The 15727-nt window shown below is 40.3% G+C and overlaps 1 protein-coding gene across 1 annotated transcript in view; it reads left to right on the plus strand.

The window, feature by feature from the left end:
* scfd2 (sec1 family domain containing 2) overlaps window positions 1-15727 on the plus strand; it is a 125468-nt gene that overhangs the window by 14644 nt on the left and 95097 nt on the right. The window contains exons 3-4 of the mRNA XM_028028325.1: window positions 1261-1388; window positions 11341-11516. Coding sequence (XP_027884126.1) covers window positions 1261-1388; window positions 11341-11516 — 304 coding nt within the window. The remainder of the gene's footprint in view (window positions 1-1260; window positions 1389-11340; window positions 11517-15727) is intronic.

A 15727-nucleotide genomic window follows, 5' to 3' on the forward strand; every position in this document is an offset into this window, starting at 1 on the left:
GTAACGTAGAGACTGCAGCTCAAAGGGAAGAGAAGTCTTCTTGCGATGTGAAAGTCGTGGGTTTGATTCCCTGCCATTGTGTCTGTGTGCCTCTGGGCAATCACAAGTTGCCTGCTGATCTGTGTATTGGTGGAATGAGTGTGTTTGCGAGTAAATCATTTTTGGACTTAACTGTAATATTGGCTAGTGAGAAGTTTCACTTGTACTTTGTTTTAAGTGCTAAAATCAACTAAAACATAAAATCTAGTCTGACTACCTGTTCGCCCTTAACTGCTGTGACAATGAGTTCACTTCTGTGCAGAAGATATTTGTCTTCTACACTGAAGGGATCTTTTAACACCCTCACTTCAACAACATCAACACCGTCCATTCACTTTCAGTGATAGGTAGTGGTCCTTTTGTGTTTCTGGCCATCTGAAAGACTTTCAAAGTGTTAAATTTGTCTTTTTTGTAGGTTAGAGAGAAACGTTTGAGACTTTTTTTTCTCAACCAGCTGATTGCCAGTATATACAACAACGGGAGGTGAGGAATCAGCATTTTGTTTCCTTCTGCTCTCATACAAAGGACTTTGAAAATGTTGAGCAGTTGTGAAGCCCTTACTTCTTGAAACCTTGGTATACGCTCATAACAGTAACTACTGCATGCCTTCTGTCTAGTTGTCCAAAGCAAGCACACTGGCCTTGGTCTTATCTGAGCGTATTTAACAGAGAGGAGGTTGGAAAAGAGACAAATTAATACGCGGATATGAAGTGCGTCTGGTGCCTGAAGTCTGACACCGGCCGCTTTGAAGAGCAGTTCCTGTCATCTGCAAATTTAACGATGATAAGGCTCCTCTGTGACAATTTTCTGATTCTATATAGGAACCTTTCTTTTTATTTCTTGCTGGTGGCAGATGGTATTAGCCCCGCACATGGTTCCTGTTATCACTCGCAGTCAAAGATGGGAATCAGGCTGTTTTGTAACCCAGCGGATAATGAGAAGAGGGAATGAGATGTGCCCAGCGATGGCACCACGGAGGGTGTCTTGGTCTGCAAGCTGTTTGGCTTCAGGCACTGACCAGGCCTGAGGAATGCTGGCACACAGGCGTTTTCTGCTTGATTGACATGATAACATTCTGCATCTACCCCCTTTGCTCTTTTAAAAAAAAAAAAAAAAGTTTTTGATTTGACAAGAAAAACTCTCGATCATGTCCAAGATGAACAAAAACCAGTGACTCTTCTTTGCCCTTAAGCTCTCGTGTTGAATTCGTCTGCTTCTCAGGCCGTCCTCTGCGAGGTTGCTGTGGGAGTCGATGCTCACCAGTAAACACAAAGAAGCTCTGATGGAAGTCCGACGCCACCTGGTGGAGGCGGCCACCAAGGAGAAGCTGCCAATCAAGATGAGTATGGGTAAGCATTAGAGATGCAAGTTATACATTAATGAGTTAATCTAAAGTTGATTGATCTTATTGATTGACTAACGATTAATTGAGAAGCGGCCATATCCTAAAAAACCTTTCTCTTGCTTCAAGAGAGCCGACCGTCTATCCATATGCTAAAGGGCAACATTTTATATCATATGCCAAATAAAAAAAATTAAAAAGATTTCTTTTTTCTTTCTGTATCAATTGGCTCTGCTTAACAATGTCAAGCAGTGCCCTCTGCTGAATGGAGGCCAAACTACAACACAAAAAAACAGGTCTGAGTGGATGTTTTTAGCTCATTTTAATCTAGTAGACCATTAATTGACAACTAATTGTAAGTCGATTAATTTGTTGTATCTATAGTAAGCATGTGAATGCCACATGGGACGGTCACCAGTATCGAAGCATACCAAATATTTAAAAACCAACAGTGCACCTTTAAAGAAGCAAATGTTTTCTTGCACACCTTTCCCAGGGATGTTGATGAGACACAGAAATATCTAGGTTGACTGGAGATTTTTTTTCTGACTGGACTGTGGATCATAGAGTACAGAAGTGCTGACCCGTCCCCCAGTTGTTGCTCCACACTGCCATTCAGCTGGCAAAAAAAAAACAACTACTAAACCTTTCTTTCCCTCCCTCACTAGATAAACTCATCTGACTTTGAAAAACAATTTCTGGTTGCACAAAAACAGGAACAGTCATAGTGTGGAAGCTTAAAGCGAGCTTGCCATCGCTCTGGTTATGACGGTTCTGTTTTCAAAACACATTTTGCAAGCTACGAGCGGCACATCTGCAAAGCAGCCAACTACTGGCTGGCTACCCAAGCAGATAGCCTGACTAATTACCCAGCTAGAGTCAGCTTGTTATGTTTGTGTTCATCTAAAGGAAGAACAGCAAAAACATTTCTGCTCAATTAGAACTTGAAACTGATTCAAAATGTAGTTGATGTTTGCTCTGTATGAATATAAAATATAGACAACATTATCATAGCAGTAATACAGAAGAGGATTACGGCCACTGAAAACAATTATACTAAGATTGTAGTCAGAACTCTTCAAAGTCCACCAAAACCTATAACTTCTGCCATTTTTGGTTTGTGAACACAAACATTGGTCCATTGTAGAGAGCTAAATGATAAAGTTTCTCTACTGCATTAAAGTACATGATGGTGTTAGTTTTAGTTTAGTTTTTAGTTTACTTTTTGCTCTAAATAGACTGAAGAGCTAAACTAAAACTAACACTCTGTATTTTGATGCACTTTTTTTTAGTTTGGTGAAGACAATACATAAGTTAGTACTTCAATAAGGACGTTCTTGATTCTCTGTCTGATTAAAAACAATCAAAGAACCTTCAGCACATTTTTCCACTTTCACGAGTTATGGCTCTAAAAGTGGCCATAACTCCTAGAGTATGGCCAAAAAACTGAGTAGGTCAAAAAAGGACTCATTAATTGGAAAATCTCTTATTTGTATTGGTTAGAAGAAGCATGATTGATGCATTAATTATACAACTTCAGCATCAGTAGGACCGATTGTTGCTGTTCTGTTGAAAATAAAAGCACATCAATCTTGTAACAGTTTTTTTCTCTTCGTTTGAAACCCCCGATCGTTTAATAAAAGTTGTTATGCCTCTATAATATCATACCAGCCCATACAAAGCCACAGATGGGGCTGATTTCCTATGAACTATAAAACAAACTAATGACAATGCCCAGAAAAAAACGAAACATAAACATTTGCATCACATAAAAGCGACGCATGTAGATATTTACTCTTGAGGAGAAGCAAGCGCCTGTATTTCAGCGTTTTGCAGCCGGACTCCAGCGGATCCCACTGAGATCCAGCTTTTCTGGCCTGCTGTGTTTTTGCACATGTGGCCCCAGAGGAAATCTGAACCACATGTTGGCTGCATGACACACACTCGCACACCCCCACATGTTCGCTCGCTCGCACACACACACACACACACGCACACTGCTTTTTCGAGAAACTTGTGTTGTTCGGTAATGAAGCAAAGGGGTCTGAAGCGAGGGGTGAAAATATGTGCAGGCACGCAAACGTGAAGTGGCTCCGTGCACCTTGGACTTTGCGCTATCCTTTGCTCACATGCACACACTTTGGTCTTAACATTCAGGTTAACATCTGGCAAAAAAGGGGGCTTTTAAAAAGGGAGGGATCTTGTTGGTCCTCGAGCCCCTATAATTTGTGAGGTAAAGGAGGTCTCATAACAAGATCACACACACTCTCAAACACAGCCTGTAAAGTTTTCCGCATGTGCACCGCATGCTGTCTTTTCGCACTTTTGTGATGCAGTGCACATTTTGCAGAATCCGAAATGATTTATTTAAACAAATGCTTTGCAGAGTTTAGGAGTGACAGTAAAGTCAGGAGTGTATGAACAAGGAGGCGAATTAAAGCGGCCTCCGCCTGCTGACTGACAGTCTGTTGATTTAATGTCTTTGCTGAGAGAGAGAGGGGGAGAGAAGGGGTCAATGTAAGGCCCCTCACACACTGAACCTTTATGCATAACTGGCAGAGGCGCGGACACCACCATGGATCCCCCTGTGTGCTCCCAATGAACCCCCCACACCGTCTTCCTTCTGTAAAACAGCAACACAAGCCAAGTTCTCAATCCATCATTCTCTCCTCCAATGCACCACATAGAACTAATACTAATTTGCTCACTTGATGCTAAGAACGCAAGTTATCAATTGACCTAAAGTTGATAGGTCTTATCGATCGACTGGACATTTTCTTAAAAACCTGAGTTTTCTCTTGTATCAAGAGGTCTCACAATCTTTCCATAATATAAGAGTAAAAATGTTCATATGCTGAATTAAAAAAAACGACATAAAATTTTAGCATTTTTTTGTGTCCGCTGTATTAAATACTGACTGAACAAACATAAAAGTGTGGTTTTCTCACATTATTAAGCTTAGACACATATGTATATATAAAATATAGCAGAACAGAAAACTCTTAGGCTGCTTAACAGAAAAAGCAAAGGTGAAAAGCATAAAACGCAGCTCTAGAAAAAATGAAGAGCCCACTGCACTGAACCCCATTGAAAACCTTCTGGTTATCCCACCAAATGTTGATTTCTGAACTCTTCCTGAGTTAAAACATTAGTATTGTTGTTTCTAAATTATTATGAACTTGTTTTCTTTGCATGTTTTCTTTATTTGAGGTCTGAAAGTGCCGCATCATTTTCGTTATTTTGACCATTTCTCATTTTCTGCAAATAAATACAAAATCTTTGCTTGGAATTTCAAAGACACGTTGTCAGTAGTTCATAGAATAAAAGAACAATGTTAATTTTACTCAAACATATATAAAAAGTAAAATCAGAGAAACCGATACTTTTAAGTGGTCTCTTAATTTTTTACACAGTTGTATGTGAAAAACGTAGTCCTCCATAAACCCAGAGATGTTTAAGCGAAGTACCGTAGTTGCTCTTGAAGGAATGTGAAAACTTCACTTCACGAAGTGCATTAACTCACCTCAAAATCAGCATTGCTTATTGGCGTCATGTTTTTCTTTTTTTTTTCTCTCCACGTGACAAGTTTTCTGCACTGTCCTGTCTTCGGTTCAGTGATTACATCTTTGCCTTCGTAGCACATCACTAGTTTTTGATTGAGACGTTGACGCTCCTCCGTCAAGCAGCTCGGGAGAATCATCGCTATTAAGGTGAAACCTAAAGAGCTTCGCGTGTTTATATTTCCAAACAGAACTGCATATGGTTCATTTTGCATCCCACACCGGACTCTGTTCGGACCGTTACTCTTTCTCGTTCTGGTATGGCTCCGCCATTATCAACTGAATGGTGACCGACGGCGCTTTCTGCGGGGTGGCGGCCAAACTACAACACTAAAAGAATGTCTAAGCTGGTGTTGTTAATCAACTGGAACTAATTTTAACACAATAAAACATTCATCAACAATTAATCGTAACTCCATGAATTGTTTACATCCCTGCTTGGTGCCCTGCAGTTATCTTAAAGGCTAACGTTTTTCCACTCATATCTGAGCTCATTCTCGCTCTTGTTGGTTTTCCCAAATAAACAAAGAAAATACTCTGCCTGTGCACTGCAGGGCCTCATACGCTCTCATTGGTTTTATACACCCTTGGATCCAGCTTGGCTTTTCAGCAGAATAGGATCATCCAGAGAGACACAGAGAAAATAATCCATTTCTCAGAGCCTGAGGTTGACCCGTTTAAGGTCTCATAGGATGTAATAGGATTGTAGTAGGATGATGAAATTCCCTCAGTGTGCGTGAGAACATGCACAATACGTGTTTGTCTTGGGTGTTTCGGCTCTTAAATGGGACTTTAATAGATACATTTCATCATCTCTAATTGTGTTTATGCAAATCTGCCTGTGTTTACACCAGACTAAATGGATAGCAGAGTCGTTGTGCAGACACCCTGCTGCTCCCGTGGCAGAAGGGCGGGGCATGCCCTCGGGCTTTGGTACCAGGGGGAATTGGGTTCAGAATGGATTCATACAGCTGCTGCATTGTCATTTGTATCAAGTCGTCCTACAAGTGATGTAGCTAGCCCTGATGATCCAGCAGGGTTCCTGTATTGCTTTACCTAGTTTGAGAAGAAATTTCTGAATCTTGATGCATTCATCCATCCATTATCTTCCATTTGTCCGGGAGTCGGGTCACAAAGACAGCAGCATAAGCACACAGGCCAAGCCTTTCCACTCACTGGGTCTTCCTCTGAGTCTCCACCTGGTGGGACAGACCTGGTACACCTCAGCGTGGAGGCATCCAGGAGGCATGCTAACTCCTCTTGATGTGGAGACGCAGCGGAGTCCCTTTCATATGACTGAACTTCTCAAATGATCTGTAACTCCTTATCTGTAAGTTAAGGAGTTACAATTAACTCCTTAACTTAGCCCAAACAAGTTTCATCACATATTTTCTTAGAAATTATTTATTGAGGTAATTTTGTTTAAAACGTAAATGATTTAGCCAACTGTTGAAAATATTGATGAAAACGTTGTTGCTGTTGAGTAATGTGGTGCAGTGTGTGCCTGAATGTGGTGCAGAGTCCTGAGCAGAGGCCCCAACGTTCACCCATAACCGAACGTTTTCAGGATGTTCCTCCTTTCGGAGCGCATAAATAAGCCCCTCAAACTTCCTGCGTCCCTCAGTCCTGCGGGATTACTTATGAGACTGTCTGGCTGCTGAGACGGGTCACCACTCAACTCTGCAACTCACATCAGAGATCACTTAGCTCCTCTGCAACCCCGTGCACCCAGAATGTAAGTCATCTTCCAGTAACGGAGCTAAATCATCGTTGCCCTTGGCTGTACTTGTGCTGTGGAAGACTTTGATCGCGATTGCCATGTCTCAATTGCCACCTCTGCACATCCTGCTCCGATGGACTAACGCTCCAGCCGTTTTTAGCATGAGAATGAAAATGAAATTTGCTTTATGTCTGTTCTTTCTATAAATGCCCTCAAAAGGACAATAAAATGGGCCCAACGGTTCAGGTTTCTCAGCCATCTTCATTTAAGGGCGACGAGAATTGCCGTGCAGAGACCGACCTCCTGCCACATGATACTTATGAACCACATGATGTCATAAGTTACAGCGCCGCACATGTCCCTTTACCACATTTAGTCATTTTACAACCACAAGTTAGATATATTTTATAGGGATTTTATGCGATAGATCGCCACAAAGTAGCTCATGATTGTGAAGCAGATGACAATGGCACATGGTTTGGAAAGAGAAATGCATTTGCATTCACCCCATTTACTTTGATGCCTAAAGATAAAATCCAGTTCAAGCACAGTGTAAATCCAGGTGAATGTCTGAGAGATTGGTATTTGTCGAGGAGTTTAGAAAAGAGTTACGTCAATAAAATAATATTCCAAGCTTTCAACATCCCACAGAGCGCTGTTCTGTCCACCATCCATCAAAATGAAGAGTTCTGGACAACTACAAAGCCACCAAGACATTGCAATCAATCTGAATTGGCAGTCTATGGATATTAGTAAAGCAGCCAAAAAGTCTCATGATGACTGTGGAATGGTTGCTTAGATCCATAGCTGAGGTGAGAGAATCTATTGACACAAAAACTACACACATCTGGTCTTTATGGAAGAGCGACAAGAAGAAAGAAATACCTTTTGCAATTTGCCGTATTGTAGGCACAGCAAACATGTGGCAGAAGATTTGTTAGGCGAGACCAAAATGTTTTGGCCTACATGCAGAGTGCCACAAATCGCACTGAACGCAGCACCCACAGTGAAACCTGGTGGTGGCAGCATCATGCTGTGGGCATACTTCTCTTAATCAATAACAGTGAAGCTTATCAGAGTGCATTATGGAGGAAGTCTTTAAATATTCATAATAATTTCAATTATTTTAAACCGAAGAGGAGAATTCATCCAATATAGCCAATTAATATTTCAGTAAGGGACTTATTTTGAAAAAAAAAAAAAACTCTTGATTTTTCAAAATAGAATTTGACGATAACACTTTATTTGACGGGTTGTGAATAAGACTGTCATGACACCGTCATAAACATGACATAACACCTGTCATGAACATGAGTAAGTCTTCATGAATATTTATGACTGTTGTCATAAAGTGTCATTCAGTAAATCATGACGCTTTTAATACAAAGTTCACATTATTCAAAATGTCTTCGTTACGACAACTTGACATTAACCTAGAAATCATGATCTGACATAAATTTGTTATAAAAGTATTACTGATTAAACTTTAGCTTTAATAACATAAAGCTACATAATTTTTTAAAGTTTAATCAGTAATACTTTTAAAACAGATTTATTTCAGATCATTATATATATATATACATACAGTATATATACAGTACAGACCAAAAGTTTGGACACACCTTTTAATTCAATGAGTTTCCTTTATTTTCATGACTATTGACATTGTAGATTCACACTGAAGGCATCAAAACTATGAATAACACATGTGGAAATATGCACTAAACAAAAAAGTGTAAAACAACTGAAAATATCCCTTATATTCTAGTTTCTTCAAAGTAGCAACCTTTTGCTGTGATTACTGCTTTGCACACACTCTGCATTTTCTTGATGAGCTTCAAGAGGTCGTCACCTGAAATGGTTTTCACTTCATAGGTCAACCTGCCCTGTCAGGTTAATAAGTGGGATTTCTTGCCTTATAAATAGTCATGAAAATAAAGAAAACCCATTGAATTAGAAGGTGTGTCCAAACTTTTGGTCTGTACTGTAAATATATATATATATATATATATATATATCATCAGCATCTTTGTATGTATATTATCTATATTAAATTACAATTAGACTTTGGAAAACGTTGTTTGTTGTTCTTTTTATTGCGACTTAACGTTAAAAGTGAAGAACACGCAGCCAGTCGTCTTTCTGCAGAGACACCCTGATCTGGAACAAGAGCTCAGCTGATAGATCATCTCCTTCAGATTCCTTTTTCATCTGGCACAAAGATGCTGAAAGAATCACAAAGCTGTTTGGAGGGACGTTCTGTGACAGATAAGAGCCAAGGCTCTGCCAGGATGCTGTAAGTGTGTAATGCAAAGCAGGCCCTTTGTGTGTCTGCTTGGCCTATTTGCTTTTCTTTGGTTTCCCTAATGCCTTACATTTTCTCCCTCAGACTCACTGTGTGCTTTCACTGTAAAGCCTGATTACATTTGGCCTGCTCTGTACCATTCTTAGGTGCCCATTCAAGGCTGGACTAGCTTTGAATATATTTCCTGGTTCTGTCTTGAATTATGGTTGGCACATCAAGCTTTTGGGGAGCTTTAGTTTTACTGCCAGGATTTTTATGGTTGGATATGTTAACAAAAGAGCTTTTCAGTATTCTGACTAGGTCTGGACCAAAGTGTTTTCAGTTCAGAGAGAAACCTGAACCTGTTGTTTTTCTTTTTAGATATTTCCTCAGTTTGTCCGTTGTTTACTCTTCCTTTGAGGCTTCTTATAATTATGTATGGATTGGTATTCAGCTTCTTCTACCCATAAGGAGGACATTAAGTTAGAGCATCTTTCATAACAAAAACAACATTAAGTACTTTGCAAAGAGTATAAGAATTAAAACATGATCAAAAAGAGATCCAACACCATGCATCCTTTTCCTCTCACTTTACAATTATTTGCTCCTTTCTGTTGTCTATCGCATAAAATCCCAATAAAACAAACAGAAATTGTGGTTGTAATTTAAAAAAAAACACTTAAGGAAAACGAGTGCTTGTGCCGTTGACTGTAGCGAAAAAAGCCTCAAACTTGCTGTAGATTATATTTAGTACTCTGGAGGTTGCCGGCCTTTTCTTATCAGTTTCACTTTTGGTCATATGTTTGGTCTTACAAAAATAAATGTTGGTCGTATTCAAACTCAAAATACACCCACATCTAGTGCATCTAGTAGTTCAAACATCAACACAAATGAATGTGCTTATGCAGAGGTGTTGTATCCCATCTTTCTAGTCTTTTAGGACTCGACTATTTATGCTGTTGTTGCTAGGTTTTGCTGCGGTCCTTCCTGAGGAGCGGAGGGAGAGGGGGCTAAGTAGATGGCTGGGGATTTGGAAATGTTCAGCAGAGCAGATCCTAAACATTTTCTGTCTGTCTGATCTCTTCTCTTACATATCTTGAAGTAATCAGTAAAGGCCTCTCATTTACACATATTAGTCACAGCCCAGACAGAATTTCAGGAGCTCCAATCAGTGTTCCCGCACTATTTCCTTAATTGCAGTCAGGCACAGTCAGTGGCAACACAGGGTTTGTATTCGCAGTGTGAGGAATATTGCTTCATGACTGCCTGTTTTAAACCCCTGGAGCTTTTACTCAGTAAGACAAAACATGAAACACAAAATGAATTTAAGCCCTCAAGAGAAACGGCCTATATTGGATATAAGTGTGATGTTTTCACAAGAAAACCACACCAGCGATGGTTAAGGAAATAATTTTTCTTATATAAAGAGCTAGCAAATCTAGAGGGGACAGCTGCAAACAAAAGTGGATGCATCACGTGTTTGGCAGTAGCTCTACAGCTGGAAGCCTCTGGTCAAGGAAAACCGCCGGTCAAGGTTACCGGGCACAAAGAATGCTTTGTTGATGGATTACGGACAGCACACATCTGCAGTGGAAGATGTACATCAAAAGATATGTCCCAATTATTTTCCAGTAAACAACACGAATCAGCCAGAGCTCCAAGGCCATGTCCGTTCAGAAGCATCAATAGCTGCGTTTCCATTACAGATGTGCTCAAAACGTTGTCAGTATTTTGCTAATATTGAACAAAACGTGATTTTTGTGTTTGCGGTGTTTCCAATAAATAAGAGAACGCAATTAATATCGCACATGAATAAGTTTGTTTACAAGATTAAATCTTTTTTTGTTTTTAAGACATGCCACGCCATCGTCCGTCTACCACTTCCTGTCATCGTCTTTGTCATTTCCACCAATAGTAACATCAGGTTGTTGATCACATGATGTCTGTGATACGAAAGAACTGTTTCCATTGAAGTTTTGTGAAATAAACCAGTTAAATATACCAGATTCGATAAGGCTGATAAACCACCTCATCCTAGCGTCAAACTCTACTTTCAAAAATCAAGAGGTTTTTTTTTTTTTCAAAATCGCCGTGTTTTCATTATGCCAATTTATTTTCATAGTGTCAAATTGTGCAATTTTAAGGTAAATGGAGACTCAGCTATCGACTGAGGATGTCCTAAACCTTGGAAACATTGACTTGCTAACACCGTTATTGATTTTATGTCTTATTGTAATTATCAGATACGGTCACATGACAAATCGCGATGTCCAACCACTTTGTCATTTCCTGTAAATGCTTTTACTACTACTTTTAGTACCACGTTTGCTAATATTTATTGCATCCACCACTTTGTTGGGTCCAAATATCTCACCCTGCGTCTCCCTCCTCTCAGGTCGTGTGACCCCCGATCAGCTGTGTTCCTATGTGAAGTTATTCCGGAGCAGCTGGGAGGCGCTAGAGAGTCACTGCGGGGTGCTTCAGCTGGGCTTGGCCACGGCCCAGACGCTCCGACACCCCAGAGTGGCCCGCTGGGATTCCTGTCTGGCTTTCGAAAGACTGCTGCTGCAGGTGTGTGCTCATCTTGCATAACCATACCATCCATATGTCACTCACAGTAAACACTTGGAGGATCTGCAAAGTGAAAGTTTGAGACCTTCCATGACAGATTTATGTTACGCGTTAAAGTTCCGGTGTAAAGTTTACATTGATTTATCGTGACTGTCAGGCTAATTTAGGCTTTTATTTTTTTTTTCACTGTTATTTCACAATACAATGATTTCCAAAAATCATTCCGTGCAGGTTTAAAATTAAACATACACACAGCTTCACAACAACACACTTTCTATAGAGTTATCAAGGTCCAGGACATAATTCTTACTACGTTTTTGACCACTCTCCCCGTCATAAATGCTAGATCTCATTCAAGCTGGTGAGATGATATTTGTCTGCTTTGTTTTTTCATTCCAAAAACAGTTTATATTTGTGTTTTTGAACATTGGGACTCCAAACTGTGTTCACGTTTTAACCATCTTGTTATTCATTTAAGGTAAAGTTGAAAGAAAAATCTTAGCTTATCCTCTTAGTACAGTGCAGTTTTACCAGTGGCAGTGAAACAACCGCTCAGCATAATCCTGCCAGCACCATGCTTTACAGTTTGTAAATTATTTTCTTAGAGCTGATAGTTTGGGTAAACACAACTCACACACACATACCCCCATTTAAACCAGGAAACCAACTAATTAAAATGAACTTTGACTTTTATGAATAATAATAAGAAAAAACAGCCATACATTTAACCAGAATGTTGCCTGAAGATGGTTGAAACCCAAAGAATTTGTGCTGATTCTCTGAAATGTGCTAAGAAACATTGATACTAATATTAGGGCTGGTGTAAATATATTTGTACAATGGAAAATTAGGGATAAAAAGAAAGTAAAACTAAAATTACGACAATAAAGTCATAAAATTACGAGAGTAAAATCATACGCGAATAAAGTCGTATGAGAAAATAGTCATAATATTACAATAAAAGTCAGCATTACTAGAATAAAGGCATAATATTATGACTTTATTCTCAAAATATTATGACATTATCCTTGAAATCTCTACTTCATTCTCAAACTTCGTTACTCTCGTCCCATTTTGTTTTCGCTATATTCTAACTTTATTCTTGTGATTTTTTTTCTTCTAATGCTCACATTTGAGTCTACATGTAGAATCTGCACATTGTGTGGATAAAACACACACAAAATGTACAATTCTGATCCATTTCCTCTTTTCCCTTGATATATACTGTAACCATCTATAAAAAACTACATTTAAAGTAATTCAGATAATGTTTAAAAATCCCATATTTGAAACATGAAGAGAAAAAAAGGAAGCCTGAATCCTCGGGTTTTTGAGATCATCTAAGCAGGTAAGTGGATTGTTTTCAACATGGTGGCCTGAATGTTGTGTTAACATCCACCGATTTCTCTCCTTCATAAACAAGGTCAGTTTTCTTTACAGGGTAAACACTCGGATCCCGTAAACACAGCAAAACACAGCAAAAATTTGGAGTCCAGAAAAGGAAGAGATCCATTTTTAACGGGGAACGACGCACACGTGCGTTTGACTTCCTAAAGGTCAGAGGTCGAGTCTGATGCACAGGGCAGAAAGAGTCAATGATGGGAGGTGGAGGAGTAATAAGAGTAAATCAAAAGTCAAAGTGCACACAGTCACCGGTTCTTCACCTCTTGCTTCACTTTCCCAGCAGCGACCTGGACATAGCTATGAGCTCTCTTAGAAAAAGCAGAAGTCTAAGCTGCGTCAAATAAAGTCGCTGACTAATGCCGCAGCAATTTCCTCCGCCGTCCTCTTCATACTTTTCTACTTTCGTTGAGCCTCTGTACATTCCTGGATCCGTAAGGCAAGCATTGGGACGGCATAGTATTTAGGAACTTATTAAACTAAATCACGGAAAAATTAAACAGGCTCTCAGCCATGGCCGAACTGGAATTTGAAAGCAACCTCTTAAACCTCGCCTCTCAGCTAGGTCCGCTCGTTTATTAAATGGAGGGAAAATTACTTGCGGGTACGGGACTTTTATTTCCAATGTCCATTTACGTCGTCTCTCCACTTTGACGATGGTTGTCTAGAGAAGCCGGATAACTCAGAACAACTGTCCTGCCGCACATTTTCAGGTTTGGTCTTATGAGTTTGGAGAAGAGACGCAAAATTCAGACGAGGCTGCGACTGGAGCACGCGCGGGTTAACAAGAGTTGCGTCTAACGTCGGTGCATTACTCGACTTTAAAACACTTGGCTCGAGTTCAAGAAACACATTCGCTGAAAATCGGATCTCACAATGAGGCTTTAAGAGCGATGTGAGTTTGCAATCAAAACGGCCCTGAGTTTTATTGAGGTATTAAGGGAAATGAGTTGTGTGTCCTCGCTGCCCTTTTTGTTTATTTAATTTCCACGAGTTTTTTTTTTTTGCTTGAGTGCAAGAGGGACACATTAATTACAGTAGAAAATGGCTGGATGAAACGCCTCCCAGACATGCCTGGCGGTCGAAATGTGTTTGCTCTGCCTGAGTGCGTGTGGGCGTGTGTGTGTGAGTGTGCGTGGGTGGGGGAAGACCCACCAGAGATGGACGCTGTGTCGCTATGGTGGACGGTTTGAGTTCATCCGGGCCTAGCTCCTGTGCGCGCTAGCGTGGGGCCTTGAAGTAGGCCACAGCTCCACAGAGGTGTGTAGCTGTTCAGAAATCTGTAATCTGTGCTGTGAAGTTAATTGAAAGCAAAAGTGGAGGGCTATTACAAGATCTCAAAACATGGCGATATTTAAACGTCAGTCTAGTTTGCTCTCAGCATGTTTATTTAAATGGTGATGTGTGAATATGTCAAGTTTGTTTGTTCAGCACATTTCAACAACAAGGCACTTCAAAGAGCTTTACACCATGTAAACGTAATACAGTAACCAGTTGTGAAATGGCGATAAACATTATATTTTGTCAAAGTCATCATCAAAGTCATTAAGAAAATATACATCAAATATATTGGTCAATATTCAAGTTATTGTGAATCAAAGGCAACTCTAAACAGGTAGGTTTTATCCTTGATTTAAAGGAACTCTGTGTTTTGGCAATTTTGCACTTTTTTGGAAGTTTGTCCCAGAATAGTGGAGCATAGAAATGGGATGATGATTCCTTAGTTCCCTAGTTACGTTCACAGAATTGACTTCTTAGACTTCCTGTCAAACTGACTTGACTGTACTTTTAAGTTTATTAACCATCATTTATTAACATGCGGTTACAAAAGCTGTGAAGGAGACCCTCTTCGCCTTTCCTCTCATGCCTGTAAATAAAAACGAGAAGTTTTGAACAGACTATACGTCACATTAAGTTGAAAAAAATCTTGGTCTTGGTTTTTGCATTACAAAGCTCTAACATTTTAGTAGAATGTTTTGTTAAGCTCCAATCAGCTGCTACAGTTTTCCCTGAAATCATGTTAGACGTACCGTCTTGCCTCCTGCGTGCATCAGCTGTTTTAGGCAGCACGGCTGTTGTAGCTCAGCTGTTGGGACTGGAGAAGTGTTTGAATACGCCTGAACAGAAGTCGAAACATTTTTTAGTAAGGAAGACCGCTTTTGCAGATGTGAAACTGTGCAATTAATCTGAAAGGTGATACACCTGTGAGTTGCACATGGACGGTTCATACAAAGAAAGTGGTCAGGTTTTGGTTTTGAAGGTTTATTTAGGAGAATTACCTTAGGAGGATTGTAACATCAGTGCGGTTGGTTTGATATTAAATGTTTATCCTGCCACTGGATTTATTACCTCCTTAATATAAAGCACACGTTTGTCTGGGATGGTTACATATATTCCCGTTTGGCGTGCCACCCTGCCTGCGCCCTTCCTCCTCCCCCTCCTGGCCATCCCGGGTGTCGGCCGTGTAATTGGGTTTTAGTCTGAAAGGCTCAGATTGAGCAGGCCTGGTCGAGCTCCAGGCCACTGTTAAAGAAGCGGTGTGTGCGAGACGTCTTCAGCTCTAGACAGCCGGAGCTAAAACCCGACAGACTCTCTCTTTCACCACGTCCCAGAACATCACAAGCGCGCCGCTCTACCTTCCCATCAGCCACCCAGTCAGGCGCTCTTCCCGGCCAAAACAAACATGTTTGCTACTGCTGTACCTCCCACTCACCGAGAACGAAGCTCAGACATGCGGTAGCTCCATGCTTTTGGAATCCCAGGCTTTTTAAGGCCAGTATTGTGGCAGTGAGTGCCTTACATTAGGACTG

The sequence above is a fragment of the Xiphophorus couchianus genome, chromosome 9 (genome assembly GCF_001444195.1).
Source record: "Xiphophorus couchianus chromosome 9, X_couchianus-1.0, whole genome shotgun sequence".
NCBI lineage: Eukaryota > Metazoa > Chordata > Actinopteri > Cyprinodontiformes > Poeciliidae > Xiphophorus > Xiphophorus couchianus.